The 18,601-nt window shown below is 36.3% G+C and overlaps 2 protein-coding genes across 2 annotated transcripts in view; both read left to right on the plus strand.

Annotated features, from left to right (window-relative positions):
* Positions 1–14,616, plus strand: part of LOC137577270 (uncharacterized) — a 73,680-nt gene extending 59,064 nt beyond the window's left edge. Inside the window, 4 exon segments of the mRNA XM_068290694.1 lie at positions 5,938–6,092; positions 6,191–6,470; positions 11,967–12,336; positions 12,338–14,616. Of these exon segments, the coding sequence (XP_068146795.1) occupies positions 5,938–6,092; positions 6,191–6,470; positions 11,967–12,336; positions 12,338–13,528 (1,996 nt within the window). The 3' untranslated portion in view covers positions 13,529–14,616.
* A 43-nt stretch (positions 14,617–14,659) lies between these two features.
* dany (distal antenna-young) lies at positions 14,660–16,076 on the plus strand. Its single transcript, XM_068290695.1, has 2 exons — positions 14,660–15,235; positions 15,302–16,076. Exons 1-2 carry the CDS (start codon positions 15,031–15,033, stop codon positions 15,940–15,942), a joined length of 846 nt encoding a protein of 281 aa, XP_068146796.1. The 5' UTR covers positions 14,660–15,030; the 3' UTR covers positions 15,943–16,076.
* Positions 16,077–18,601: the final 2,525 nt, after the last annotated feature.

An 18,601-nucleotide genomic window follows, 5' to 3' on the forward strand; every position in this document is an offset into this window, starting at 1 on the left:
TGCTGGTCAAAGAAAATGGGCAGACCCAACAATGGTTTACCAAAATACGCACTCTCCATTGAGCTTAAAAGTCCACCATGGGTGATAAACAATTTCACATTTGGATGGGCCAGAATATCGAGTTGAGGAAACCATTTACTGATCAATACATTTTTCGGTTTACCAGGTAGATCATCATTCTCAAATTTCCATAGAACTCGTTGTTTGAGTCCACCGAAAATGGTGAGCAAAGTATTTATAGTTTCGTCCCTCAGATCTTTTCTTTTTACATTTGAGCCCATGGAGAAATATATGACTCCATTGGTAGCTGTCTCTATGAACTCTTTGATATCCTTAGGTAATGATTTTGGCTTGTGGTCAATGTGCATTCCTCCTACTTCAATCATATTAGGCAAATATGATCGTGGATAGCTCATAGTGAAATGCTGGCCCAATAGAATTAAACTGAAGCTATCCAAAATCTCTTCCAATGATTTCTTAGAGTGAGGAAAATATTCCGCAAGCATTTGTCTCATTTTCGGCAAGTGGACAAGAGAACGGTGAAGATATGTAACTATATACTCGTAGTGATTGTTCAATCGTTCCCAAAATGTCATACGATCAGTTCGTGGCGAGAGAATCGATGGATTATAGGATAGCGGCGATATGTTACCCATTATTCCATCTATATGATTATCATTGCCATAGCTAGAGATACCCATTAAAGTGGCATTAAAATGTTGGGCAAAGGCATACAACGGCTCTGCTGGTTGATAACCAAATCAAATGTTTCGCCCGAATTCATTAATTTTTGGACACTTTCATCTTCCATAGTGCTTTTCACAAAGTTGATTAGATTCTTTTTTAAAAGATTGAGCTGTTGCCAATACGTAAATCCGCCTAAGTGGGTCGTCAGTACTGAAAATGAATTGTAAATACCTAATGAGTTTCATAAGTAAAAGTTTGTTCTTATCTCTTACCGGGGGAAATGTCTTGAATCTTTGTTACCTCAATAAAACGTATGTTGGGTGTTGGCTTATTCTAAAGTGAATTAATCACAGTCAACTGATGTCCTCTGTCAGCCAAAGCCTTAACATAAGCCTCAGCGAAAATATACTGAGATCTGCCAGGAAATGGTAAAGAAACCAAAATTTTAGCACTTTCTGTGGGGACAGAGGCAACGCTAAGCGTCACTATGATCAGTGTAAGTAGGAGAGACGGCATGATGTCTCATAGATTACTAAGAGAAAAAATGTTATGTGTCTATTATATGAACAGATTATGAGCTTTTTTATGTTCAGCAAATGCTTCCATGAGCGAGCTTATCATTCAAACACTTTTCTTATTATAAAAACTTTAGCAAGGCCGAATTTCAAACAAAAATAATATTTTTTTGCTGATAAGTATATTTGAAATCTGTCCAGACTTGCACTATGATTAAATTTTCAATCAAAAAGAAAAAGCCACAGAAGGGTTTATTGGGTGGGGCTTTTAATCGTCATCTGCTGAGACCTAGGAAATTACAAACATAATATACATAAGTAATTTGTTGCGTTGCCTTTAATACACCAATCACTAAATGGAAGAAGTTTTTAAATTAATAAGATCGTATATAAGTATGTACGTATATAAGTATGTACATTTGTGTAAAATATTTATAAATAGGCTCTTTTAGACCACTTTGCTATTTTTAATTGAATTTTAAAAGAAGGAAGCTTTTTCGATCACCTAAACTATATATGTATGTATGTACATTTATTCTTAATGAGCACCAACATCAGAGTCGATTTAGCCATGTCCGTTTGCCCTTGTAAACACCTAAATTTTGGAGACTATAAAAGCTACAGCCATCAAATTTGGAATGTAGGCTCGTGCAGTACATACATAAAGTGATCAAGTTTATTTCAAATATTTGTCACGCCCACTTCCGCATTTTTACTGCTATTAAGTTGTTTTGAGAAATCAAACCTTACATACAAAACTTTCAAAAATATAGTCTTCAAAAAAGGAAAAATAAAGCCCCAAACCGCTTAAGCCCGAAATGAATTGTTATAAAAAAGGGTACACAAATGAACATAAAAAAAAAAAAAAACAACAAAAGTCGCAGTAATAAATCAAATGCTTAACAATTGTTTGTGCTTTTTTTCATGCAGAGGTCGTTTCAGGAAATTTGAGCAATTCCCTTTTGAATATTTACAAGGTCATTGGGGACACCTGCATTAGAAGAAAAAAAGGTAGCCAACTGCATTTGTTTCTCTCTTTTTTTGTTTTTAGCATAAATCAGAGCGTAAATATTTGATAAGTTCGAGTCGGCAAAACATTTGTGGCCAGTCATTATGCAAACCCACACACACAGAGCAGACAGTTAAAGGACTGAGAATTTTACGCCTTATCACTGAGAGAGAAGGTCAACAGTGAGATGAGTATAAAAAAGTAACAGGAAGGCGGCCAGCTGGGGTAAAAAGGTTTTTGCTTTTAACACTTTTCATTTTCGGGTGGGCCAAAAAGCAAAGTGGCCAGCTAAAGTATGTCCTAAGTATCTTTAAAGCTGTTTGATGTGCAAATGCCCTGAAACTCAGCATATTTCACTCTGACGACTGTCATTCTCTCTCTATGTATATATAGATGTAGATATATCTATGTATGTCATACCCACATTTGGCCCAGCCTTTGCACGTTCAGAAGTCTGGAATTAGATAAGCAACATTCAATTTACTTTTATAGATTCAATTTGAATATTTACCTTTTGAGAAAGTCGAATGGCAGAACACAGAGGAACGAGTAGAAAGCGATGAAGGACAAGGGAATGGAATGCCAGGCGAAGAGAGCTGCAGGTGGGTTGAGGCATGTCAAAGTTGGCACTTTGACAGCAAAGCAAAGAGAAAGGGAGAGAGAGAGTTTTGAAGTTGGGTTTTTAGAAAATCCGCATTAAGTGTGTATTAATTTGCAAGTCTAAGTTACTTTCGTTCCTGATGGAGTAGAGTCTATTTCTACCCCAAAAAAGGATTAGGCAAACAAACATTACAAACGAGCTAATCGAAATGTGGAAGAAAGAGACCGACCGACAGACAGCTACAGAGAAAGAGTAAGAGCTATACCAAGGATTTTACTGGGTCGTTAGAGTTAATCGATGTTTTTGATTGGAATTTTCTTTAATGATGTTTACCTAGTCGTTGGGGTTGAACAAGTAAAGGAATGCCTAATCAGTCTCAAGAAGAACTATTACATCTACATACACACACAAAAACTTATCTCTTCTCGAGAAAAATTTGTTGTTGACAAAGCGGAATCTAAAAAAAATGTGTCTCGTTCATATGACACTGCAAAAACTAATCAAATCTACTAAATTCAATGTTTCTCTTTCCAAACAATCAACATAATCCATCTCTAAGCTCTTGAACATAGCCATTCCCATTGAAATCTAGTGTATAAAACACTCAACTATTTCGTCCTCTTACTCCTATAAGTAACTCTCGACCTGTTTCATGATAAACAAAACAAAAAACTTCAGTATCGAAGTTTCTATACTCTTTATTTAGAAAGGTTAATAATTTTGTTTAACTTTCAAAAAAATATATATATTTTGAAATTAAAAAATAAATTAAATTTTAATCAACTAATTAACCATGATTCACGTCTGAAAAGACGCTAACGTTAAGTTATAAATAGTAAAATAATGTCAAATTTATAAATAAAAAACTCATTAAGACTTAACAAAGTTTAAAAGTCCTGTGTATTTTTATCCAAATTATTTTTATAACATTGAAAGTTGCAAGATGTGTTCACTTTTTGGTGCGACAAACTTGGGGATAAACTAAATGTACTTCTATATTGAAAGAGTATAGAGAAAAAGTTATGCCAAGTCAGCAGCAACTTTTCTGTGTGTTGCTCTTTTATAAATCACTTCATTTTATTGCAAGGCTCGTTTGGGACAACAAGAACACCGAAATTTTTCTAATTTCTTCACCCCTCTACATACTATATACACACATACATATATATATATACATATATATATATATATATGTACAAGTCGGCAAATATTTTGCCAACACAGCACAAAAAATTCTTTGGCCAACAAACTTTTTTTTTCCTTTCTGTTGTCGGTCGAGAGAAATAAATGCAAAAGTCATCAAGGGAGAGTGAGAGAAAAGAAAAGTTTTTTAATATGCCGAAATTATTACCAGTCAGTTATTTTTGATATGTCTGTTTGGTCTAAAACTTTTTCCCCTCTCACATAAGAATAAAACCAGAAGAAGTCACAAAAAAAAAAAAAAAAAAACAAAAGCTTCTAAAACAAAAAAATGGCGGAAAATAATCAACTTTCTGGCCGTTCACACACACACACATACATACTCGCACACATTTATTATCAATAAGTTGGATTAGCTTTGTGTTTTTTTTTTTTTTGGTTCGAGAACTTTGTCCGGCAAAGTGATTAAATTGACTGAAATGAAAACCGTCAGACTAATAGATAGATGACCCCCAAATACAAATACAACTTCAATATGTATGTATGTCCATCTATCCACAATTCAGTTAGCGATAAAAAGTTAGGTATAACTTTTTCTGTCTCTCGCTTTTGGGTCGCCTGGAAAAAGGTCTTTGCCGGCTCAATGAAAATGTCAATTAAAATCGTATTTTTTGTTTCACTTTTGAATCATCTGAGAACTGTTCTTTTTCTTGGTCCCTTTATTTGATTAAAGTCCAGTTCAGTTGGTAATTGCCAAAGTTAGCTTTCAATTAGAAAGTTCCCAAACACTCACATGTACACACACACACACACACACAATCGAGCCAGGTGAAAGGCATTTCATCTGAGGGATTTTTGGGCTGCCTTCAAGCAAATTGCATCAAAGCCCTCCCAAAAAAAAAAAAAAAAAAAAAAATTGTAAAAAGAAATTTAAAAAAAAAAAATAGACCAAAGAGAAAAGCAAAAAAAACATCAATAGCTAACAGGCTCAAAGGTCACTTTGTCTGGCACTAAAAGTCAGGGTTATGCCAGGGCTAGACAGTGGTTCAAATGGGGAGACAACCTCCCTGAAAAAAAAGGTAAAAAAGGTCAACATCCAGGTGCAAGAAATTAGAAAAGGCTTAAGAGCAAAAGGTAACGAAGAGTTTTGAATGGATTTTGCTATTGCTACCTTACACTAGACTCCATAAATGGGTATACTTAGAACATCGTTTGGCTACAAATTACATTTTTGTTAATATTAAACAAGCTGAACAATTGTTAATAGTTGATTGATTGATGAAAAGATTACTATAGGAGGACTTTTCTGAAGATTTTAACAAAGTAAAAGCTTGATATTGTTTTCCTGTGTTATCAATCAATTTCCTTTGTAATCTAATTTTTTTCATTTAATACTTTATGATTATAACTTAGGCCCCCTTTCATCTTCTTCTAAGGTACTTCAACGTCGTCTCTTCAACTTTAGCATAAAGAACTTGATTTTAGCATAGCCAATGCGACCTCAAAACAGAGGCATTACATGCAAGAGGGAGTTCATGATGTGAGGGTTGCGGCTACCACTATTAAAGGAATAAAAAAAAATTTCATATATGAATTGATATTTTGTCTCATTTTTCTAAATTCTATCAATTTCCATTTAGCTTCATCAGCTTTTTTGGGGGGCGCCCCTTAAACTATGTCGCATGGTTTTTTTTTATTCAGTTAAAAGCCTCTGGCTTCTGGTGATTCAATTCAAATTTCTTTAGCGTTTTTTTTTTCTGTATGAGGCACTTGAATATTTGTGCTACGTGCGCTTTTTAATTGTTTGTCCACTTTTTCCCTCACTTGCAATTTATTCCTTTTTGTGTCGCCGGATAAATTTAATTTGACTTTTTTGTTGCGCGCTGCTGCTCTCTCATAAATGAATCAAAGGAATATTGCACCCTTTCAATTTTCGCTTTTCTCACTCCCTCTCTCTCTCTCTCTCTTTCTTTTACTCTTTGCAGATGCGAAAATGTCATGACGTGCCCCATACGACCCATTGGATCAGGGAATGAGCATTGCCCATACGACTGGTTAGCCGTTTATGATGGAAGAGACGAACATTCACCGCTCATAGGCAAATTCTGCGGCCTGGGTAAATTTCCATTCAGCATTATTGGTAGGTATACACAAAAGGACAATGGGTTGGAAAGAGAATACTAAAAACCCCATCTTTGGTTGGCCCCTCTCTCTTTTTGGCTATTTTCCGATTTGCAGGCACCTCACAATACATGTATGTGGAATTTGTTACATCGCCGGCGGGTCCGTTACTCAATACCGGTTTTCATTTCAATGTTGGCAATTGGCCAGGCCATGTGGAAACGGCTGGCATCAAGCACGGCGTCTGTGACTGGTTGCTCAGCTCCGATTCGCTAAAGGATAGCAGCGCCAGTGAGGGCATCTTTTTGAGCATTGCCCACTGGTATCCACCGAATACATCCTGCAGCTATCACATCAAAGGACATGTTGGTGAAATTGTGCGATTATATTTCCCCAGGTAAGCATTAAGAACACAAAAAAAAAAACATACAAACAACCATCTCACATAGTTGGGTATTAAATTTCGAGATGGCCATGTTGAGCCAATATTCCGTGGTTTTCTTTATACATATTGCAAATATCTTAAAAATATCGAATTTTTAAGACTTTTGTGGGGTTTTGTTTTACTCTAAATTGATTTTAGTTTGAGAGTTTTGCTCTTACTGTGATGGGTAGGCGAGTGAGGAAAATTTCAGTATGTAAATTGAAAACTGATAGAAGTATGAAAGCCTCATGAAGATTTATTGTTAATATCTCTTTGTATACTATTGTACTAATCGACCTAGACAGATCTATAACCCAAATTATTAAAACTTATATACATTGTTATCTTACATCTACCTTCTTAATAGATCGTTAAAAGCATAGAACGACAAAATTTTATCAACTTTAAAGTCTACAATAGTGAAAAGACTTTATGAATCAAGTTCATAAATTAGCCACTTATAAAATGATCAGTCGGTTTATTGCCAATTAATCAACAACATTAACAACATGTTTATGAGTGACACATATAGCTATATACATATATTGTTGATCAGTTTAAATGTTGTGTAGTTAAAAATAATAAAACTGTCTAATAAAAATGCTATACGATGATAAGATGGACAATTTATTTATGAAATGCCTTTTTTAGATCTCAAGTTCTCTTCACAACTGTCTCAGCATAAGCCTTTTGTCTGAAACAAAAAGTTTATTTAAATACCAATAATATTTGTCACTTTCCAAATAAAAGCCTCAAGGAGGTATAAGAGTTTCATAAGCTTTATGCAAAAACAATTTGCCAATTTATACCAGAGCTCAGTGTGATTTGAATGGGAAGTACATATTTTCCACAACTTTACAATACTCCAAATCCATTTGACTTAAACTGCAAAAAGTTTTGCACGCTCTTTCTCACTCTGTAAGTGTGGGTGTGTGTGTGAGAGTATGGACAAATGTGTGGGAGGAGGAGCATACAGTTGGAGATGTCTCACTCATTCCTTGTAAGCGCATTTTAATGAAATTTTCCGCAAAGATTTATGTGACATTTTAATTTAACGTGTCGACTTGAAGTTGCTGTCCTTTTATACATAGTATTCCCTATTCTTTTTATTCGCTTTTTCTTTACGTTTTTTATTTTTCCTTTGGTTGAGGCTGAGAGTTACTTGTCGTGTTGTTTGTGGCCCAGGCTCAGGCTCAGCCTCGTTCCCAGTCCTCCGTGTTGTTTGTGTCCTGAACTTTTGTCTTTTGTCTGTATTCAGCAGTGCAATGCATTTGAGTTCGGTTCAGTAAAGTTTTTTATTTTTCTGGTTTTTTTTTTTTGGCTATTGGTAGATATTTTATTGTGCTGCGGTTATTTGCGATTTCAGAAAGCTGACCTATGAAAATGGCATAAGGAATAAAGTTTTTTGGGGACGTATTCAGGCCAGTAGCAGCCGCAGCAGGAACAACAAAAACAACTAGCGTTTTAAGAAGTAAATTTAAGTATTCTACTTCAAGGATTTTCAGGACGAAAATACAAATTCGATAAGTTGAAATGTTGAGAAGAGTTTGAACTATGTATAATTTATGCAGGCAAAAATGTTACGAAAACATTTGCCAAGTTTTTCCTCCTTATTTTTTCCTCTCTCTCTCTCTCTCTCTCACTCTTTTGCTTTCTCTCTATTTGGTTGGCTCTCGTTCTTACCAAAAAGAAAACACAGCAAGTAAAATATCAAACAAGTTTGTGTGTATGTACACATTTTTTTTGTTTTTCTTGTTGCCAAAAGATAAATATTTATGTCCACCTACAAAACGAGGCAAAAACCCAAGGAAAACTTGTGCGCACGTTTACACCGATTGCCATTAAGAGTTCAGAAGTGGGCAACATGATTGCGTGATTACAGTGCACAAAATGCAACACGAAATGGCAATGCGAATGGCCAAAGAATGGGTGATGGGGACGACGGCAGAGTACGATGTGTATAGTAGATAGAATGAGGTGGGAGAGAGGAGAAGACACTGGAGGTGACTGTGTGTAGATCCAAATAGTTACATGTACCTAGTAGAGAGATAGTTGTCTTAGTTCTAATGTGTGTATGTGCGTTTGTGTTTGCGTGTGTTGCTAGTAAAAGTTCAAAGTAGAGTGCAGGAAATGCAACATTTTTGCACTATTTTCTATCCTTGTATGCCCTTTCAGAGGGTATTCTTAAATTAATGAGAAGGGAAATTTATAAAGAAAGTATTTTCAAATAAATTTGTTTCATTCCATATTTTCATTAGTGTTGTCTTACAAAGTCGAAATTACACATTAATTCAAAATGGGTTTTCATTGAATACAATTACATAGTATTACATAGTATTACATTATATTGCAAATATAAGGCAATACCTCATGTCATGTAGATCAAATATTAAAAAATATTAATCATAAATTACTTGAGCAGCACAAAGTAGAGATTCAACCATTAGACAATTAAGAAGACTATGAACTTCAAATCGAAGAAAAATCGACTGCAATTCTAAAAATAAAATGTTTTATAAAAATATTTCAGTTGAAGTTTGAACCTAAAGCAGATGGATTAGGATGCCAAAAACAACGTAAAGGTTTACAAACATTGGTTATTAAAAACCCTTATCAAAATGGGTCAACTACAGACTATACAGCAATAAGCCATAAATCTTGTGACTCGTTTAAAAATTAGTTGATTTTGTTTTTAAATAACTTTTTTTCTCAAATACATGCTTAATAAATTAAACTGATAACTAACTACATCTAGTCCTTAGTTATAAAAACAGTTTAATTAATCTTTTTACCATTGCAGAGGGTATTATAAAATTGATCAGATGTTTTTTTATATTCTGATAACATCAACTTACACAATGAGTATATAAAACTCGGCACAATCAAAGTTACTTTCTGTATGATATTTTTTCTATTTTTACGTTTTTGGTTTACTTTTTTTTTTTTTTTGAAGGGGTAGAAGTTTTTGTCTTTGCCAGAGTCCTGTTCGGTTTCGACTGTCGTGGTTGTTGCTGTTGTTGTTGTTGTTGTCTGCTGCCAACTTCACTCAAGTTGTTGCAACGCCCACTATAACAACAACAAAGAAAGCTAGTTTGTCTGTTTGCTCTTAGATCCTCTTATCCTTACAGTTACCCACCTTCTACCAATGCATTGGTCCTTCATACATACATACATAGTAGTAGGTACATATGTGATGATGCTTCTCCTTTTCTGCCTGTCGCAAGAGTCTAGACGCTGTCGACATTGTTTCTAACAAAGTTGCTCATTTAAGTAACATGTCATGCCGCATTCTTCCTCTATCTTTTGTTTTTTTCTTTCCTTCTTTTTTAATACTTTTTGAAGTAACCTTAAAGAGAAAGAGATAAAATATAGCATACTAAACAATCTATTGTAGCATCTTAAATCGGTTTCCCTTTTTATCTACTACCTATATATGCATGTACATTTATTTTTTGTGGCTGCTGCCGCTAAATCCGCCTACAATACTTGGGCTATTTATAAGCCTTATGGCCACATAAACTGACGCTCCGGGACAACACCAATCGACTACCCCTCAGTGTGGCTCTCCTCTCATATATGCATGGAACTAAACCCAAATACCAAAGGGATCAGCGACACTTTGACTTTGTGGGACTTGCGATACCCTTTTAAAAAAATTTACGATTTTATTAGTATGGTGTTTGACAGTTGAAAAGTCTTTTGAACACAAATTTTTGAAGCCAAACTTGGGTATACAATTTATCTTTCCGTGGAAGTTCTTTAATATAGACAGCTGATAGAAATAAGTTGGTTAAAAAAGTAACAAAACTTATTCGTTTATTGAAGTTATTGATTTGTGCTGACTGCTTAGAGTCTAAGCCTTAGACCATTAAGATCAACTAAAATCCAGATCTTGAAATTGTATGACGTCTACCTCTATAAAAGACTTTTTAGGGCATTGCTTCCCTACTAGAATATCAGCCAAAACGATTAATGACCTATTTCAATCAAGCTTAAAAAAAATATGTCCATTTTTCAGGGAACATAGCTTTCGAAAATGAAAAACAAGAATATGGTATATAGATAAAGAATCTAAATATAATATATTCATCTTTTTAATATACTCACCTCTGAGATAATGATTACCTATAGGTATGAATATAACTTCCATTACAATTCCCCGTCAGTGGCAAAAGTTTTACCATAACTAACATACCCCACTTTAGCATTCATACCAATAGGAAAAACGAAAAAAAATTACTCCCACTCCCCATGGGGGGTGTTTGGAGGCCTTTTTTGCATTGCTGAATAGAGTTCCCCAACGAACTGAGTCAGCATAACTAGAACTAGGCTACAAACGGATTATGAGGACATGCCGCAAAAGCGTCAGGCTTACTTTTCGACATCGCGTACGTGAATAACGCCATGGGCACGTAAAGGCAGAGAGTAGAAGGAGGCGGAGGACTAGACAGGGATGGGGTGAGAAAAAATAGTAACTCTGCTCTATTATGAATAGTATGAACAACAAAAAAACAAAAAAAAAAAAATGTAGAAAAAACAAGAAAGAAATTGTGTGGTGGGCGTGTCGTCTCTGAACTCAATGCTTGATGATGGTGATTTGTTTTTTTTTCTGCTCTCTCTACTAACTTTTTTTGGGTCGGTTTGGGTTAATAAAATGTTATATTATGTCATATAAATATCTTCCTTCCTTCCAATTTTTTCTGGCCCCCTTTCAGTCTGTTCAAATGTAGGTAATTGCATGTGGCCATGTGCAAAGTTATGCTTATGTAAAAAGAGTTTTAGATATGTAATTTTTGGTGATTTTACCGCAAATAGTTTTCGTATGTAATTTATTAGCATTTTTGTGCAAGGCGGAGGCGAGGAAATTGACAAATATGCAACGAACATGCTGGAATCCATACATACCAAACAGCAACATTTCTCTGTGTGAGTGAACAATGCGATTTACCTTGGCCACAACAGGCGGCATTTATATTAAATTGCCGACATGCTACTAAAAGTTGCAAGTTCGAAGAAATGCACTCGGAAAAAATCTTAAAAAAACAATTTCAATGATAATTTACCTACAACAAGTTCAAGTAATAGAGTAATCGAAAGTTCGAATTAGCCCTGGAAAATTGGTGTAGATTAAGAGAACTCATAAAAATTTGCTTTCGAATTTTTGCTTATTACAAAAGTGTCGGAGAATTGTTGATCTAGTATTCATATCTGCAAGATTAGGCTTAAACGCAAGGTTCAATTAAATTTCATTAAATGCTACTTTAAATATTTAGTTGGATTTTTTTTTCCAGTGTATTGTCTTGACATCTGCAAAGCAGTTTGTCAGGAAGAAGAGTCTCTGGCTTTCTGCCAATTGTTGGCTGTTTCAAGTGTTTACTCGGAATGCCATCTCATCCTTGTTCCCTTCACTTCAGTTGCTTCACACTTCTCACTTTTGCAATCTTCTCTTGTCTGTCTTTCTCTTTGCAGTTTTCGCATCAATCGCATCGAGTCACCCATATTGAAATACGAAGGAGATTGCGGTGAATCGCTTACAATTTACGATTCCGACCATGCCGATCCGGCGAGAATTATTAAGACATTCTGTGACACATTTTCCCGGCCCATGGAGAAGGTGGACTTCGTGAGCACCAGTCCCAGTTTGTATGTGCAATTTGAATCGAAAACTGGCAGTTATAGCGGCAGCTCCCTGTACTATTGGGCTCACTATGATTTCTTTAATAACACACGTTTCGGTGATCCTGTGCCAAATACTCTATGCGATGAGGTTATGTACGCCTGGAAGCATCCGGGTGGTCGTCTACGTTCACCCCTCAACTCGTTGATCTTCAAGCGCACTGGGGGGAAGCGATGTGAGATGCCAATATAAGTTTATCACGGACAGAAGACTATATGCCAGAGCCATCATTGAGGTGAATTCGGTTTCGTTTAAGGAGCTGCCATACAACAGCAATGCTTGCACACGTTGTCATGAGGAGCGAGTGGATAAACTCGTCATTTGGGAGGAACGAGATAAATATCAAAATAATCTCGCCTGTTTCTGTGATAATATACCGCGAGCAGTGCGCGTAATATCATCGGCAGATCAAATGAATCTAGAAATGATTGTGCAGGGACAACATGCCATTACTTCGTACTTTAAGAATCCAAATCCTTTGTTCGAGGCCACCTACGAGTTTGCCCATGGACCACTGTGCGGACCCATTACATTGGGACCTTCGCCCGACGGTGAACTAATGTTTCCCTACAAGAAGGCTCTTGGCATGGTCGCTGGACCAATGGCTCCGCCCGAGCACCATTATCGGCGCGAGAAATGCATTTGGGAACTGAAGGTAGCTGCTCAGAGAGATCTTTGGTTGAATCTGGAGAAAGCTAGATTTGCGGATCGCAGTTGTGAGAGTGCCAAAATTGAAGTTTACCTCGCTGGACGACTGGAGCCGCGCTTTGTTGTGTGCCCGGAGAATATTTCACTGGCTCGTGATTTGCCCATTTTGACCACTGCTGAACTGGGAGCCACCGGAGCCGATCAGGAGCCATTGCCCGTATTGATACAATACACTGGCGATGGCCAACCGGGTCGCAATATTTTCCGTCTTGTCTGGACCGAGTTGTTCCATTTGCCCCGCAATCCCGATGGTAGTCTGGCCGCCTCACTGCTCCAGGATGGTGGTTGCGATTTCCGTTGTCCTGGCGACACGCAAGTCTGCATTCCCCGTCATCTTATCTGCAACGGAGTGGCCAATTGTCCCAATGTGACGCACTCCTCGACGCTGGCCCAACTAACGCGGCACATTGAGTGGAATTTGGAACAGCTCGGCCTACTCCATCATGCGGCCGAATATAGCCAGCTGGTGCTCCATGATGAGTCACCAGAAATTTGCCTGAGACGTGATCTCAGCGAACTGCCCTATGGCAAATTGACCCTTATCACCTTTGGTCTTTGCGCCATGTTTGGCCTGCTATTTGCCATCTTGAGGCGAATGTGCCAGCGAGGGACAACGGGCAAACAGCAGTTGGAAGAGGATTATTAAGAGGAAATGTTTTTTGTGTTTCAGTTTCCAAAAGGCGGCTATGTTAGTCGGGAGTTCATGAACTTGAAAATGACTCACACACACACACACTGACACAAACATACATATATATTGTAAGTAGTAATTCTATATCTAACCCCCCAAAAACTAACTCCGATTCCACCTCCTAAGCGTCCTCTCTCTTTAACAAAAATAAAACTCTGAACGTGACGTCTATTGAATATTAAATAAAATTGTAAAAAACCAAAAGAAAAACATATAAATGTTTTAAAAACAAACACACAAAAAATATACTGCCCTGAATAACTTAATTAATACATACATATATATATATATATAGATATATATATATATATTGAAAATTGTCACGTGATAATTGTTGATTAAAAAACACTGAAATAAAAAAAAAAAAGAGAAAATGGCGGAAAAAAACAGAAAATTAATGATATAACAAGCATAAAGAAACTTGAAAATAATTAAGATAGACAGACGAGAAAAAAATTATAAATGATCTGAATATTCAAAAATGAAACATAACTGAAAAAAAAAACTAATGAATAATAATATTAATAATATTAGTAATAATAATTGTTGGTGGTTTTAAATGGTAACGAAACAGACAAAAACAAAACAAAACAAAAAAGAATATACTAAATGTATTATTATTGTATTATTATTGGCAAATTGTCAGAAAAGAAACAAAAGACAAACACAAAAAAAAAGAATGAAAAAAAACCAATGTCAGTCATACATACATTTGGTGTATATAATGTATGATATGAAATGGAAATACCGTACGGATATAAGGTATATTTTTTGCACATAGATTTATCTAGAAATTAATCAGATAATTGCAGAAAAGTTTACCCCCCCCAACCCAATCCCTACATCCCTCGCCCCTTGTAAAATTGTAGACTTTAAGTCATTTAATCAAATGAATGGGAGAAAGTAAACCAAACCAAAAAAAAAAATCCTTTAAAAGACACCCTGAAAAACACCCTTAAGCAAAGGGTTACATGAAATTAGTGTACGTCAGAATTAAATGTAAAAAAAAAAAAAAGAAAAAAATTAATGAAAATAAAAATTGAAATAAAATAGAAACAAAACAAAAACAAACAGGGAAACAAATTTTGCCATGTTTCTTTTCTTCTTGAACTTTGGCAGCTCTGGCACCATTGCAACTCTAAGGCGAATCATCGAAAAATGTGAAAGTGAAAAAAGAAAGCAGAGAGAGAGAGAGAGAGGGCGATTGAAAGTGAACTGAAAGAAAGCAAAGCAAGCGATAATGTTGGAGAACGCGAAAACCGATGACAACGACGATTTTTATGTCAGCTGGCCCTCGTTAACGGGCACTGTCAAAAATTCACACAAAACACGCTTTTCTGTCGACGAGTTACAACGAAAGCAACGAGAGACGAACAACTACAAAAAAAAAGCAAAAAAAAAGTACAAACCGGAAGCGAAAAAAAAGCAAAAAGAAGGAAACTTTCTCAAATCTCAAAATGGAAAAAGGTGGCGTACCACGAGGTAAAAGGCCAAGAGTGCAAGTCTCGTTAGATGATAAGGAGCGAGCCATAGCCCGTATACGTAATGGCGAGACCAAAGCTGGCATATCACGCGAACTTGGTGTCCCCGAATCGACGGTACGTGGATGGGTTAAGCGAGCTGAACAGCGTATAGCACGCGATGCCATAGAACAGCATCCCGGTAAGTAGAAATGGCCAATGCTTCACTAGGTTTCCATAACTCCTTTACTCTACTAAACTTGGCCAGGTAATGCACCCACTATAACTCTGGATACAAGCACAACAGCATCTGCTGCATCGGCAACAACAACAACAACAGGAGCAGCAGCCATTACACAGCCTCTAGTTCTGCAGAATCTAAAATTGGCCAGGAAACGCACTGTGGATGGTTTAATTATCCCTAATGCTCCACCGACCCTTTTGACGAGCCTACAATTACCTACCTCGACCATGCCCATGATTTCATCAGAGCAAACAACGTTGGAAAGTTCTTTAAATCAAAATGGCTGGTTGCATATATTTAATGCTGGTATACTAAGTTTTACTTGTATTGCCACCGCAGCCTATATGCAGGCCAATTCACGTGGCATGTCGGAACATTTGTCCATGTGGCAAATCATCAATGATTATGTGGATGAAGCGGGTCGCATTGTGGCCAACAATAATGGACAATATGTGGAGCCAATGCCCAGTAGTCCGGAGCCTAAAACAAATACCATTAGCACCACTAACCAAACCACTACCATCAGCAGCAGCAGCACCAGCACCACCACCAATGCCCAGATGATGCAGATGCAGTTGAAGAGGAATCGTATGGCACCACGTTTGCATATAACAGCGGAGGATGATGAAGATGGCTCGGGAACAGGAACAGAAATGGAGACATGATTAGGAAGAATTTAGTATTAATTAATACTCAAAAAAGTATAGAGAGAACTTTTTTGATAGTTATTCTCTAGTATAGACTCATCAGTTGGAGATCAAATGACATATTTGCCCGCACATAGTTATGCAAATAAAATGTGTCCTGTCAATGGGATTATGTTGTTTAAAGCAAATAATTGCATTTTAATTAGCAGCGAATATAAGTGCGATAATTGGCCCCTAGGCGTGGCATAAGAACACCATCATCATCAAATTTGCCAAAGGTGGGGTGGGCCAATGGGGCGGTGAAATGGGTTGTTGGTAGTAACCTCGGCCAAAAAGCACAGCGCAGTGTATGAATCCGATGCGGCTGGCTTTATTAACCATATTATTATTTCATTTCATTGCATTGCGTGTCAGGCGAAAAATTTTCCCATCTCACTCTCTCACTCACTCTATCTCTGTCTCTCTCATTTGCACTGTCGTCGTCGGCGGCCGAGTCACGTAATTAAGCGGTTTTATTTGCGGCTTTGCCACACATTAATTGGTCATGTTAAATGTGAAATTTATTTTTGTAAAACAGACCAACGACGACGAGGACGATGAAAAAAAGAGAGAAATTAAATACAAATACATATTTTCAATAAATTCAATATCTCACATTTTATTTTATCAATCCATTGAAGTGGATTATGATATAAAATAGAATTGTCATGACAATTGTTAACTTAGGATTAAAATTTATTTCAAAACATTTGATGAAAATTCATGGTAAATATATGCCCATATACAAACACCATATATGTATGTATGTATGTTAATCAGCTTTCCATAAGCTTTTGTGCCATTAAAGTGCTTCTGAAACCAAAAGTTGTGGAAAAACAATCAATATCTGATGCATTACAGGTCAGTTCGTAAACTGGTTTTATTGTGTAATGCAGCAGCTTTAATTACCTCTATAAGCCAACTTTCAACTTAAGTACTTAATGGCTTAAAAGCCAACAATGAAATGAAGGAAGCAATGCAAATCTAGCGGAAACTTACTTGGGATGAATTAACTTAAAAGGCTAGTTGCTGAGTTTCATTAAGGAGTAACTAAATATGGGAAAATAAGTTAAGCTAGCGTTTGTTTAATGTTTAGATCAGGAAAATTTATTTAATATAATATTGCTTAAAATATCAACTTTTTATCAAATTTAATAATAATTCGTAGTTGACGACGACATTATGAATATTGTTGTTTGATGTCGATCGCTTTAATTCATATTAGACCTTTGGTTTTACGAGTCACAATTCACGACTTTCACGTCTTTCAATTTCACTTTAAAAGCTATTTCAATGAATTTTCGGATTTCCTCTTCCTTGTATATCTTTCTGCAAACCAATAAACACAATAAAGTTTGCTTATTAGGAGAAATTTTCTATCACAAAAGAGCCTTGGGAACCAAGAGAGCTACTATTGGTTCATCCTTGGTTTCAGTATCTATACTACAATATAGATACATCAACTATTAACCGTCAATAGAATATGGTAGACAAAATGACTAAACTAAATGTTTAGTGTGTGTGAGATGAATAGTTTTATACAGACTTGTTGAGACCTTTATACCCCATTCACGTGGATATAATCAGGAGTGTAAACCTCTCTCATCTAGTGAGCTTTTAAAGTCGAACCGACCATTGGGTAAATCCTCAAAATCACAAAATGTCCACACTATAACTTCTTAGAACTTTTATGTAAAACCCAAAAGCCCTTAATCCAGAATGATACTTACTAATAAGAGCTAAAGGCAATAGACTGCACTTAGATCGGGTTTCTTCGTTGTGGCTAGTTCTCAATTCAGTATGTAAATAACAATCAGCTAATGCTTTCGGCAATCTAAGAGCTAGCCAATAGCTATATGAATCATGAAACCTAAACCCAAATCAAATCGAAACCTAATCAAATGCTATATTTTCCATTTACCTTTCGTACTGCGAAAAGACCTAAGCACTTTCTTTTTTTTTTTTTTGAAGGAAGAAGGGGGAAAGTCTGAGTATGCACAGTAATCTCACCTAGGCCAAGAATACAACCCACTGAGAACACGACAACAACAACATCATGAAGTCCCCACTAAGCCACTGGGCATGGCCCTACGATTATCCGACCAGTTCATCGACGAAAAAAGAGAGAAGAGATTTCCTTAACCATAAACTTTTTCCCCACCACAAGAAAAAAGAAAATTTCATTTTGCGCCTACCCATAAAAAATATGGAAAAGGGAGCCAAGGATTTCTGTGTGTGTGTGTATGTGTGTGGTTTTCTCTTTCCTTTTTCTTCGTCTTGTTTTTGCGATTTTTTTCTCTGCCCTCCAATCATTTTCGGCATTTTAATGCATGGACGATGGGAAAACGTGTATCAAAGTTGATTATCGTGGAATATATATATATATATTTTTTTTTTCTGTGGTGTTTTGTGGCCTGACCTGATTTGGTTTCGGTATAGACCGGTAAGCTCTGGGATTTGTGCCTAGATTGGCCTCCCTTTTCAATGTGTTTATTGATGAACTTGTTGGATGGATGGGTGAGATTTGAAGGGAATGAGAATTTCTGGTAGAAAATGCAACTTTAATGCGAATATCATATGGCACACATATAGGTGCTTGGCTTTTATGGCCAAATTGGAGAGAGAAAAGAATGGGTTG

Source organism: Drosophila tropicalis, unplaced genomic scaffold (assembly GCF_018151085.1).
Source record: "Drosophila tropicalis isolate 14030-0801.00 unplaced genomic scaffold, ASM1815108v1 contig_593, whole genome shotgun sequence".
Taxonomy (NCBI): Eukaryota; Metazoa; Arthropoda; class Insecta; order Diptera; family Drosophilidae; genus Drosophila; species Drosophila tropicalis.

Coding starts and splice junctions, on each gene's coding strand:
- dany (XM_068290695.1), top strand. CDS start 15,031: ATGGAAAAAGGTGGCGTACCACGAGGTAAAAGGCCAAGAGTGCAAGTC. Junction 15,236..15,301: donor TGCCATAGAACAGCATCCCG/GTAAGTAGAAAT, acceptor AAACTTGGCCAG/GTAATGCACCCACTATAACT.